At 40.2% G+C, this 13503-nt stretch overlaps 1 protein-coding gene across 1 annotated transcript in view; it reads left to right on the top strand.

Moving 5' to 3' along the window:
* Positions 1–12346, top strand: part of EHF (ETS homologous factor) — a 33506-nt gene extending 21160 nt beyond the window's left edge. The window contains exons 4-9 of the mRNA XM_008919946.2: positions 35–94; positions 2429–2497; positions 2584–2652; positions 5490–5549; positions 7928–8123; positions 8977–12346. Of these exons, the coding sequence (XP_008918194.1) occupies positions 35–94; positions 2429–2497; positions 2584–2652; positions 5490–5549; positions 7928–8123; positions 8977–9076 (554 nt within the window). The 3' untranslated portion in view covers positions 9077–12346. The remainder of the gene's footprint in view (positions 1–34; positions 95–2428; positions 2498–2583; positions 2653–5489; positions 5550–7927; positions 8124–8976) is intronic.
* Positions 12347–13503: the final 1157 nt, after the last annotated feature.

Genomic DNA, 13503 nt, shown 5'->3' with positions numbered 1-13503 from the left:
TCATAGGTTTTATCTGCCATATGCTTTCTTGCAGGCCAGTGTGGTAGTGATATGTACCAATCTCATAATGTCATTGTGAAGACAGAGCAAACAGGTGAGTGACAGTTGGGTAACTTGTCTTTTGATGGTGACAAAAAGGGGAAACTGTTCATTCCAAGAGAGAGATATCAAAACAGCATTAAATAAAATGGAAAGTGTATCATGCAGAATTAAAGAACTAACACAAATGTTAGTCAATATCTGCTTCTGAAGTTTTGGGTAACGCCACATGCTCATGGTCACTTTTCCTGCAGTATCAGCAGTCTACACTAATGGTCAGAGTTGAAATCATTAGCGGTGCTCAATGAATGCAGCTTTGTAGAGGACTTCATTCTATGCTTCATTCACCAGATTCCAAGACAACTATTTTAACAATATGTCCAGTTAAAAAAAAAAGGAGAGAAAAAATATTTTGTTATTAAGTTCCTTTAATGTCTGAAATGCTAGGAAATTTCCCAACCTAACAACTTGGAGAGAAAAAAACCCATTACATTTCAATTTCTTCATATATTTCAAGAAACTGAAGTCTCTTTTTCTAGTATCTTCATTGCTAGATCCCTTTGCTCACAGGACTTTGTTTCACTGAAGAAAGAACTTCAGTTTGGTTCAACTGTCCTCTTCAGGCACGATTATTTTCCTGGTTCCTTTGCCAGAGCACTGTCTTTCCTTGCCTGTCCATATCCAAACACTCTCTATCCCTCTAGTCCCAGCCTCTCTGTATGTGGGTGCATTCAGGAGCCACGTTTTAATATCTCCTGGCAGAACAAGTACAGATCTGTTGCACGTGGTGTCTCCGACAAATACTGTCAGCCAGTTTATTCAACTAACCTGTAGGAGCCCAGCCTCCCCAGCCAGGGACACCATTCACCTTCTCCTTGCAGCAGGCAAGCTTTGTAATCTGCAATCCACTCCTTGCCTGTGCCTGCATAGTATGGCTGATGCTCATGCAGCAGCCTTGCTGCTTGCCATAGAGGTAACTCCAGTAATCCTTTAAGTCCTGATTTACGAGATCTTACTATAATATTACTTCCTCCTACTACTAGAGGTACATAGTGCAGGGTAAAGTACCTCAGCTGCACATCCTGGAAAGGACTAACAGATATATGGTTCTCCTAGATATGCCGAATCAGGAGTGGCACGGTGGGGCTCTGGTGATGCTGATCACAGGCGGTGGGAGTGGGTTTAGTTTCTGCATGGGGAGGAGCAGGAATTCTGGATCGGGCTGCTGGGAAACACTCTTTTTGAGCCAGTAGGGACAGGGCTGGTGATTTTGAGGGGAAGCCTTCCTCATTCTAATAAACCATCACAGCTGCAAAGATATGGGCACTGAAAGAGGCCAAAATGGGAAGGAAAGCTGTCTCCCAGTGTTCTGGCTAGGTAAGGACTGTTTTCAGAGGCAACATTAGGCAGATCAGGTGTCTAAGCAAGCAAAGGGTGTGTGCTATTGTAGGAACGCAAACCCTGGGTGCCCAAACATGCAGCTATTAGTTAGCATGCCTGCAAAATTCCTATGTCATAAGTGGTAACTCAGCCAAACACAATGATTTAGCTATAATTCATTTTTGGTTTTTTTTGATTTCATTTATATGAACATGAGAAAAATTAGGTGTAACCTAGATCTGAACTTTATATCTCATCCTTTCTGACCTGGTTTCAAAAGAAAAGGAGATTTTTAAGACTTCTGACCTCAAAAATGCACTGTGAAGAGAGTAATTTCCAGATCAACATACAGATCATAAAGACAATATTTTTGCTTATATTGATCCATATGACCAGAAGGTCACTAAAGACTATTCCTCTTTAATCATGAAGGTGGTTTTTAAGTTAAGGAAGGGACTTGATGTGCCTGGAATAAAATGGTCCTTCATCTAGGATGAGGCTTTGATGTTTCTCACTATGTGCTTAAGCATGAAGCTCTGTTTCAGAGACGACTTTCGAGTTCTACCATTACAGAAATAAATGCTCATCATAAGCATCTTTCTGTTTTAGTAGATATTTGAGAACACTTTCATCTCTATGGCACCAACGCACTGTCATAATTATGAGGGACTGAGAATTCAGGACTGGATTGGGTAGAATTAAAGTTGATCTGGCACAGGAAATGTCCTTCAAGGCCAGGCATAAATTAGTCAGGAAAAGGAAGAGGATATTACATTATTTCTAGAAGTCGGTGCTTTGTGTAAATACATTTGCCTAAATATGCAAAACCCCATCCATAATTTGAGCGAAAGGAAATGATTTTGTGCATAGCCCCTTCACTTCTTGGTTCCCTTGACAGCTCTTTTTTTTTTTTTTCAAATTCCTAATTCCCTCAATGCTTAATATTTACCTCTGTGTTAAAAAATGTCCTTTTAGTGATCTGATTTTCCTTTTGGTCCTTTACTTTCAGATCCGTCATTAATGGTGTCCTGGAAAGAAGAGAATTATCTGTATGACAGTGGCTATGGTAGCACAGTAGGTAACTAACATCACTTCATGCGTTTCTGAGATGGTTTTGTTGTTGTCTGAGGCTATTAGTTTAAATGTCTTCTTTTTAATTCCCAGAGTTATTGGACAGTAAAACATTCTGTCGTGCTCAGATTTCCATGATGACACCTAGTCACCAATCTTCTGGTAAGGAACTTGTAATTATATTTTTAATTGTTTGTCACTTGTCTCAGAGCTACCGACATGTAAGAGTCTCTGTGGTCTTCTGTTGCAGGATTGAGTCTGAGCCTCCAGTGATTTTAAACCAAGCAATGCTGATTCTGACAGATTTATTAGCTGTCATTATTACAATAGCTTGCTTTAAAGAAATGTTTCTCTCTTCTCTATGTCAAGACAAAGATGATAAAATAGTCTGTAATCTCCACATGTCTTTTAAAGTATCTGAGTCAAAGGGGCAGATGTTGCTGTCAGAGAGACGAGATATTCCAGCTACACCGCGCTTTTCCGTGGTATAGTAGGGTACGGGCAAACAAGGGCCGTATTCCTCCCCAGAAGTGGCTGTGTTTCTCTAGTGAGCCAGTGACTCATGCTGAGTAGGTAGCTGGGTTTGGGGCCAAGCTTTGGGTTGGCCCAGGGAAGCCATAGGGCAGGCACCAAGCCCTCTGCCCAACTGCACCAGCACAAGGGCCTCCCACTGGAGCCTGTCTCAGCTGATGTCAGGATGGTCACTGAACACCTCCTCACTTCTGTGAGGGAGAGTTGCACTCTGCTTGCTAAGGAGCAAAAACAGCAAACCCATTTGCTGTAGTGCCTGGTGAAAGTCCACTCTGGTCACAGGTGTCGGTGCACTCTGTGGGCTCTGTGCTGGGGGCAGGCACCAGGGATGGAGGTGAGAGTGTAAGGCAGTGGGAAAAGGGTAGAGCAGAGATAACAGGGGAGCAAGAAAGTGGGGGGGGAAAGGCAGGTTCTTCTTAGAAGGCTGTTAAGCAAAGAGATCTGAGGGAGAAAGCAGTAGAAGTCCCAGGAGGATATGAAAGAAAAGCAAAAGAGAGAAGAGAGAAAACTTGACCAGAAGAAAAAAACCACCAAACCTTAAAAAAACCCCCAACCATACACTCTGTTTGCTTTCTCTGTCGTCTCCACCCACTCTCATAAGATGGTTACTAGGATGTCAGAGCTCTCTGACATGGCTTGGGACTTGTCCAGATCCTGGCATGGTGTGTTTATCCGCTGACTGCTTAAGCCTAGAGCTAGGGTGGCACGCCAAGGGCACAGCCTCCTGTAAAAACTAAATTTGTATATCCCGTAAAAAAATAGCTCATTCCCGAATCATATGCAAATAATGTGTAACCTTTTGTCAAAAGTTTTGCAAGACAGCTTTGTTGAAACTGCATCATAACTCTTTTCATCTGTCAGGCCCCAGTCTCCTAACATGGCATGATTGAAACCAGTCTCCATGTAGGAGCTGTGGCAAAGCAGGAGGCTATTTACACAGCTGAAATCCAGAATAAATCACGGGGTAGGCAGAAGGCAACTGAACTTCCAAGAATAAATCTCCAGCTAAGTAGAGCATAACAAACATTTGCACGCGAATTGTGAGATTTTAAAATGAGAAGGATTTATATGAGGGCAAATAAAGAACTGGGTTCTGCAGTCCTTACCTGGAATTCCCACAGGCTTTTAATAACATCAGGGGAGTCATAATCTGAGGAAAGGTGGTGAAATAAGCTTCATTTTACTTCCCCCACACCACACCCCCCTCCAAGCTGAGTGAGGTTCAGGCTAGTTCCTGCTCTTTGAGAATGGAAAGGCAAAATGACTCAGAGCACGTTTGCTGCTTGGGGGTCAAGGACAGTAATTTATCAGGCTTAGAATAGCAGAGGTTAGGCTTATCCCCACGGACTTGTTCAGTTGATGTTTCCAGTTATGTATGAATAAAGCAAGTGTGTGAATAACTTTGCATCTACCTTTTCACATGCAGTTATTGCAGTAGCTTGTGCAGATCTGACAAGTTTCTATGCAAATAAATATTTCCTGTGAGTCATTTTCCCATGCAAATGCCTGGTTTCCATGAAAAGTATGATAATTGTGCATTCATAGAAGCTGGGAAAACATGCGTGGGACCTTAAGTTTTGTTTTATGGGATTCAGGGACAAAGTATTCTGAAAACCAAACACAGAAGGGGCTCCCTCTCAGGACTATCCCACAGATTTTGTAAGACTTAGAGCAATCAGATGAAAGCTATTCATTAAGAACAAGAGCAGAGCCAGGCTGTGGTGGTTTGAGGGCGGGAGGGTTGAACGTGCAGACTGTGAGGTAGGTTACAGTCATGAACAGGCGGAACTCTTTTTTTCATTTCTGAAGAAACACTTGTGCCAGAAACCCTACTCCTCCTCTGGCTGGCTGCAGGTGATAAAGTACCATTGATGAGAAATGGCTTGTTTCTATGGCTCTGAGCCACAGAAAAATATATGCACGTCCAGCTGCCAAAAACTCCTACTAGCGCAGCCCCTTTCCCCCACCCTGCCCCCCCAAACAACAATGCTTTGCCAGTTCATTATGTTTTAGTCAGGTAGGTGTTCTGTGCATTGGTACCAGCACATACATTTCACATTAGATCATCTCTTCAGAAGCAAATAAGCCCCCAAAGATACGTGCTTCTGCAAAGTCTAAGACATAATGGGACAATTCAGGATTCCTTTTATAGATGTGATCATCTTATTTTTCTCTCTCTCACACATAACATGAGGTGAGGTATTTGTTAATCAAATTTAGGTTTCAAAAGCCAAATGTTTACCTCTGCATTCATTCTTTATTCATCAATGGTCTCTTTGAGAAGCGTGCTGATTAACATATAGTAAAGAAAACAAAACTCTCCCTCCTCACTTAGATTACCTTCCGAAAAGTGATTATCTTTAAAAGAGATATTTGTTCTTTTTTGTGGTTTTATTTCTTTCAACCTGCTAGTCAATGGAAAGCCTTTAATCAAATTTACAAATAGACTTCATTTTCCTTCTCTGCAGACTCTTCAGATGCAAAAAAATTGCAAGATCATACCCCAAAGTCCCACACCAAGAAGCACAGTAAGTCAACATCCATGTTTATAATGATTGGTTAGTTGATTGAAGGAAAAAGAAACACATGAAAAGCAAATCTTTTTTGGAAGGGAAGAGGAATCATTTTGAAAGCAAAACTGGCTGGATTATTATTGTGATTGAATTCTCCAAGGATCTGACTGTCTAGTACTGTTTGTTTACATTATATGTTACTCAATATTGTTAAATTTTTCAAACTGTTTTTATCAGTGAGGGCTTATGGGGAAGCAACCAGAAACCAACCACCTCTGCCCTATGTTGAGCTGGGCTGGTGGAATGAAGTAAAGGAATGACAAGGAAGACCTGGGATTAAATCTGGAAGGTCTGTGTGTGGACACTGTCATGCTCGTGCCCGTGCCTGCCAGGTGCAGCATCCACCACAGACCCTGCTCAGCATCTCCTTGCGGAACTTCTCATGCATGACATCCCAAGCAAGCACCTGCCCCTCAATCTTGCCACCTTCTTCTCCTCTGATATGACTTTCTTTCCACTCCTCTCACCTGTGTTTTCTGTAGTGTTTATTTAACCTGACTCTGAAGACAGGTTAGCATAATTGTGATTTCTGTACATAGTTCCATTAATGTACTTTACTGACATTTTTATGGGTCCTGTGTAATTCCCTCTTTATAACAGAAAAGCTTAATATTAGTCCATCACTGCATTTCATGGTATTCAGTTTCATCTTGTTTTGATATGGCCTCAAGATTATGTCTCTTCCTGACTCCTCTTCTTACACTGTTCTGTCATTTTGCCCAAACAGAACTCTAGAACTTTATATCTGCACACAGATATCTCGTTTCTTTATTTGTGTGTATCATAAAGTTGTTAATGAAAGGATTAGATAGGACTGATCTGAAGACAGACCTGTGAAGAACTGAAGTCTCCTGACTTGTTCAGCTTGGAGAAGAGAGGGCTGAGGGGTTCCCTCCTCATAGTCTACATCTTTCTCAAAAGGGTTGATCTCTTCTCTCTGATGACCAGCTGTAGGACATGAGGAAATGGAATGAAGCTGTGACAGGGAAAGTTCAGATTAGACAACAAAGAAAGGTTCTTCACCCAGAGGGTGGTCAGTCATCAGAACAGGCTCTCCAGGGATGTGGGCACAGCAGCAAGCTTGATAGAGCTCAGGGAGTATCTGGAAAATGCTCTTAGTCATATGGCTCAGTTTTAGAAGTCCTGCGAAGAGCAGGGAGTAGGACTCAGTGATCTTTATAGGTGCCTTCAAACTAGAGATATTCTACTATTCTAAGAACTCAATCACAGCCTTGGCATACAGAACAGGTTACATTGGCAGTCTGGGCTAACCCCCTACATTTCCAGTTTCTTCAGTACTGCTCTGTATCATGACCATTAAGTATGTTTCTGATGTCCAGATAGGCTAGTTACTGGTTCTAGAAAACAATTACAAGAACAAGGAAAAATATTGCATTAGTTGACTGAAATCCATTTCTACTTATGTTGCACTGTATACCATTTTTGAGTTATCTTCACATCTTTGACTAGCTTCTTTCCTTCTTAATTTGGTCTAATTGCATACTTTTGAAGTCAGACCAAAGGACTGCTGTCTTTCTGGCTAACCTTGTCAGTTTGTTTGTTATTCTTCATTCATAAACTACTTCATCTGAATTGTTGCATTTTTTTAATCTTTTTTTTTGTTTTTGACCTGGGCTTTCCGGTGCCATCTCTATAGTAACTGTGGGATGTATTTGTGTTTAAACTGGGAGGTCTATCTGCTGAACTTGCAGATCTGTTTTTGCCTTTTCTATACCGTTGTCAAGCTTTTTAATATGCTTTTCACATACAATTTTGGCTGGCCAGTTTTGTTACTGTCCCCCTATCCACTCTACACCTTCTTACTTACTCATTCTTGTGGAATAGCATTTTACCTCCTGTGCCTTCTGTCTGTCTTTTAAGTGCACAGAGGTTCAGTGCCTGCTTCACAGTAAGCTTGGCTGTTTCATGTACCACACAATAATATCAGGTTAGATGTTGTGCTGTAGAAGAGTATCAGGAAAAATGGGTAAATGAGATGAGGGGAAGGCTTAAACATGTTCTCTTCAAGGCAGAAAGAGTGCCAAAGGCAGAAGGAAGCAGTGGGTGGTTTGGACTCTGTTTCCTCTGCTTGCCAGGGCTCCTACCTGCCTGCCAAAGGGCTCAGACTGCCTGAGGCTGACACTTACCTCCAGCCTCAGTGTAAGGCCTGCCAGTGCTTTTTGCCTTTATATCTCTGAGACAGGGGTCCTGCACTCCAGAACTATGGCCTGTCCCTACTGAGTGTTCACCCTCTGCAGATGACATAAAAATGGCAATTATAGCCCAGAAAGCTCCTGAGACACTCCTTCTTCCTGCCTCCTTTCCTCTTTCAGACCCTCGAGGAACTCATCTTTGGGAATTTATTCGAGATATTCTTCTCAATCCTGAGAAAAACCCAGGATTAATCAAGTGGGAAGACCGGTCAGAAGGTGTCTTCAGATTTTTAAAATCTGAAGCTGTGGCTCAGCTCTGGGGAAAGAAGAAAAACAACAGCAGCATGACTTACGAGAAACTCAGCCGGGCTATGAGGTGAGCTGAAATGCTGCTGAGGAAGGCTGCAGCACACAAACACACTAGCTGATTGGAGAATCTGTTTGACGTTTAAAAGTGATTTGTCAACAGCATCAGTTGCTTTCTTTGACAGCTAAATCTCTCCCACTAATTCTGACATTGTAGGATTATATTCTTCTTTGTCTTTTCTTCCTCTCCTGTTTCTATATACTATAGTATATATAACATAAACAGTTGTTTATATATATATATATGTATATACATTCTATTGCTCTCCACCCGAACAACAAAAGTAGGAAGGAAACTTTATTGCAGAAAGATAAAAGTTCACCTACTACTGAACTGGAGAGGCTTAAATGGCCCAGTAATGGCCAGAGACCTTGTTATTTTCAGCAATGTTTAGAAACTAGTCATATCCCAGACCCATTATCCTAAAATAGGTTTACAAATTCTATGTTAGGACTTTCTTTCCTGTTTGATTTAACATTTTGAGCATTTTTCCATAATCTCTGGAAGTTGAAAACGTACTTTTAAATGGAAGCTGAGGTTTTTTCCTGGTCTGATTTCAGATCCTGGCTTATTTGGAAACAAATCCCCATGGAATAAGAGTGTGTGATAAATATAGCAATATGCTTTTACCTTACATATAGTAAACTTCAAACTCAGAAGCTAATCAATATAAAGTAAAAAGAAGACTTCCATTTTTCCTTCTCTGTCATTCAGTGACAATGATCTTAGGTATTATATATATCTCTCAACAGAAAATAAAGACTTCTTAAGCCAGCCGAGGAATTGTCTAGTTGGCAGTGGCCTTTTAGCACCATAGGTGAATTTACTCTTAAATTTTTGTTGTATGTTTTTATTTTAACAGATACTACTATAAAAGAGAAATCCTGGAGCGTGTGGATGGTCGGAGATTAGTATATAAATTTGGAAAGAATGCCCGTGGTTGGAGAGAAAATGAGAATTAAATATATCAAGAAATAACATTTAAAACACGTGGATGTAAATATTCAAAGACTATTTTCTTATATTTATGTACCAAACTGGGGTGAAAAAACAATTCTACTTCTGTCGGGAAGAAAGAACATTATCATTATTGGTGTTAAAATTATTTTATTTGAAGTAAGTCCTGTATGGGGAAAAAATGTACACAGTTTTCTGTGATATAAGTTAACATTATAGAATTATGATTATTTTTCCCTTCTTGTGAAGTTTTCCTCTTTTTTTTTTAAATCATACAGGCATAATGTGATTTATGAGTCGTGAAAAGAAAGGGAAGGAGCTAAATATTAGGGCATTTAGGGAGTATGATAATCCACTTTGGAAGGCAACTACAAGTGGAGGAAACAGTAAAGCATCTCTGAGCCAAGTAGCCTTCTTCCATAGTCAGCTGGTTTATAGCTTTCATTGGCCAATACTACTTGTTCCTTCCCTTCTCTGATTTCTGAGTGTTTTAATGCTTTGCTGGCTTTCAGCTGCCTGTTGAATTAGACAGTGGGTTCCTCTTCAGTTGGTTTATCGCAGCCACAGAAAGCAGTGGCTCAGCAAGGTGGCTGTCAGCATTTATGTGGAGAACCCATACTACCTCCAGCACTGTGACCTTCTTTTGCAGGCAGAAGTTTAGGACCAGACCTTATCTGATACAGAGTATCCTAATCTCCAAAGAGCATCCAGCTCATCCCAGGAAAAGGGCTATTTGTTTTAACTAATATCTTGGAGGTGGACTGCAGGAAGGGAGTCAGTCTTGGGGACCAAAAGATATTGAAGGAAGATGATTGTTTTCTGACTATGCAAACCTACCAAAAGGCACTGGTTTCCCAGTAGGAATATTTATAGTCCTCTCATGCTCTTGCACTCCTAATTAAAGCATTCAAATCCATACCATGTAGAACTGGGAGGAGATGGGCAAGCAGAACATATGTTAGTCCCATGACATGAGGAAGTGGTCTGCAGTTTCTTCAAGTTGTATGATCCTCCTGGCAGGTCAAAGTCTCACTTGGACAGATACTTTCAAGAAACCTTTGAGAAATGCAAAAAACCCCTTTGTGTAAAATATTAGTTTTCCCTTTGCTTTTCTCAAGTCTAACTCTGTATTGTATTTGTATTTGTCAGTTGTGTTTGGAATTCTTGGTTGGAGAAAAACCCGTCAACTTAATGACATTGAGATTTTGGGGACATTCAGATCTGGGTCGGTATTTTGGGCTCATTTCTAGCAGTGCTGTGCAGATACTGTATGTTCATTGGCAGCTTTTTCTTTCTCTCTCCACAAATGTGTCCTGCTGTCACCAACCACATCCAGGACATGGGGAAATAAAAACTAGAGGAGGCAGCTCTTCACCAGGTCACTGAGTACATGAGATGTGGGAGTTGAGAAACAGGATTTTCTTGGTGATGTTAACAGAGGTGAAACCAAGATCAATACCAACTCACTTTTTCAGGGATGGGGACTTTGGAAAACAATAACAAGGGCTGAGAAGTCCATGATAAAAAAAGAAAGAAAAAAAATTGGGATTAAGAACATTAAATCCGTCCAATATCCGTTTTCTCAGGAGTCCCTTGGGTTTGAATCTGTATTAGCTTGAAATTCAGCAGGGTACAGCTGGAGGTTGCAGGATATTCCATTTTTTGTTTGTCTTGAAAGGAAATAGAGATGAAACCAAGAGACAACAGAAGTATCAATATAAAGGTTATAAAATGTGCTTAGCAACAATTTGTAGGCAAACATGAGAGCCTAACTTGTTATCTACACATGTAGGGCATGTTAAACAGTAACACCGCCTCCTACACTGTGTATGCCAGAGCCGTCACCATCAATTACCCATACATGACAATTTTTACTTTTCATAACCTGGGTGGAGAGAGGTTCATCTTATTTACAAATCAAATAATAAGCCTGTGTACTTCAAAGCGTTTTTTTCTTTCAGTCTATTTTTTTTTTTGACTGACTGTGCCAGCCTTGCTTGCTTTCACGCAACTCAATTAATTTCCTTTTTTAGCTTAATTTGCTACATTCCACTTCCTTTACCATAATTTTGTAGTTCATATAACAAGAATCAGGCCTCCAGATGAGGAGAGCACTTTGCTTCTAAGATCATTTCTTCCCCCCACCTGATTATTTGTAGCCCTTTGCTCCATGCTCTTCACACCACATCCCAGTCCAAACCTTGGGTTAAAATCTGAAATCAGTGATACCATCACAGATCTGCAATATAGTTGTACCTTATAGGTTAACATATATCCTACAGCAACTGACTATAATACCTTCACAAACCTGCTTTTTACCTGATCTCTCATGAAATTTCTTGGGAGATAAAATGAACCAGTGATACATGAGTGTCACCATTTGGTTGTTGAGCTGTAGCTAAACCTGCTTTTAAAGGTTTTGAAATATAAAGCTTTATTTAGAAGCATACTGTACAAATGTAGAGAGTGATTTATGCTGGGGTGCAGTATAAATGTGTCTTCTACTGTCCCATCTTTCAGCACGTGGAAATCATGCAAGTTTCTGTTTCCACTCTGCAGAACTTTTCAGACTAGGTACTTGTCATTCAGCATTACAATAGCACAAAGTTGGAATAGAAGACAGCCAACATTTACTCTGTTTTACAAATATATTAGCCTTTGCCTAAGACAAACACAAAGGACTGTCTAAAATTACAGTTCTTGCCAAGGACAGATGCAACCAGCCAAACAGATTCTTTTTATCAGACCTAAGCAAATGGAGAAAATGAAGAGATGAATTTTAATGTAAATTGCTATTTAGACAAAAAGCATTTCTGATTGCTCTTATATTTTATATTTCAGAGGCTGAGCAATCATATTTTCAGATGTCTCCTTTAAGTTAGCTGCTGCTGAACTGGTAGCACCATGTGTATAGATTTTTATTGTACCATAATTTTTCATATGTATAAAGCTCTAGATAGGAAAATATATTGTATTTATACAGTTACATGCAAATCACAATGTCAAAGGTGTTGGCATGAGCACTCTCAATATTTTCTGCACAAAAAACATCCTGATAAACTGTATGTAGGTTGTTGAACTACATAGACATTAAAATGTTTAGTTAAATTTTCGTCCTTCTGCAGCACATTGCATAATTCCTGCTTGCTTCTCACAGCATCATCTTCAATGTCTACGTGTGGCAACAAACCCAAGCTAGATATTTCACTATTGCCATTGTAAATCTCGGCTTGGAGATTATATATTCACAAAATGGTTCTAGAGACTGTTTCTATTTTTGTGGATATTATATAAATTCAAATAAAACACTCATGAAAGAAATGTTTTGATTAATGTTTATCTTTCCTTTTTTGTGTCTTGAGATTGGAAGCGACCAGAATGAATTCTTTCAGTACTGAAGAATATTTCAATATTGACAAAAGGACTGATGTAACTACCACAAAATCCAATAGCTTAAATTTACTAATATGTTGAATAGCTCATCTATTGTGAAGATACTGGATTTCCAAACCTGTTTTATGTCTCACAGTCCTCACTGAAATAATGGATTATGTCAACACAGCTAGATTGCCTTTCTTGTTTGGCTGCTAAACTTGACAAAGGCCTTACTTCATCACTGATTTTACTTCAAGGTATTTTGAACTGAGTGCAAGGGCTGGGCTGATTATGGATGCTGTTACTCACATTAAGCATTTCCTTTACTGAATCAAAGCAGCTAAAGCTATGAAATCCTGTCCTTCATGTTATTTTTCCATCTAAGTGGTGGCTACAGAAAAGGAACATCTATCCTGATTTGGTCTGCAGCCTGAGGTACAAAAAGTGAAAATCCTTATAATAAAAAGAAAGTCAAAGTAGACCCATGCGGATTGTATTTGCACTCTGTGTGGGACCGTGGCTGTGTCAGTAGGCTGTGAGAGTGTAGAGTGTAGTTCTGCAATGAGCCAGCCTGTAGCCCCTGTGGTTGCTGCGTTTGGTATCCCGGGCTGGCAGCATGACGTGGTGGAGTGTGGCATGCCTGCCCCAGCGACCTGTACTTGTTGCTGTGCCAGCAGATCTGGAGTTGGGCTTGAACCTCAAATCAAGAGCTTCACTGCAATGGGGCAAATCACACCATCGTACTCTTTAATCTGCAAATGTGCTTAATTTTAAGCGAGTGATTCTGCTGCATTTGGAATTATGTATATGGATGTTTGAGGATGGCTGTTCTAAAAGTGTTCAGTCTATATTGAATTAGCCTGTGTTTGAACGCAGAATTTCAAGGGGCTCCAACATTATGCCCACATTAATAGAAGAATAGGTTTGAATTTTAAACACAGGCACAAACCCCATGTTTAAAATGCAAAATGAGGCCCATGTCCTAAAAGGGTGATCATATTTTGAGAACTTCAGAGTCCCAAGCCAGGTTTCAAAAGGAATTGGAACTGGATTTCAG

The sequence above is a fragment of the Manacus vitellinus genome, unplaced genomic scaffold, assembly GCF_001715985.3.
Source record: "Manacus vitellinus isolate BGI_N305 unplaced genomic scaffold, ASM171598v3 scaffold_59_pilon, whole genome shotgun sequence".
NCBI lineage: Eukaryota > Metazoa > Chordata > Aves > Passeriformes > Pipridae > Manacus > Manacus vitellinus.
This window is presented reverse-complemented; position numbering and strand designations above follow the sequence as displayed.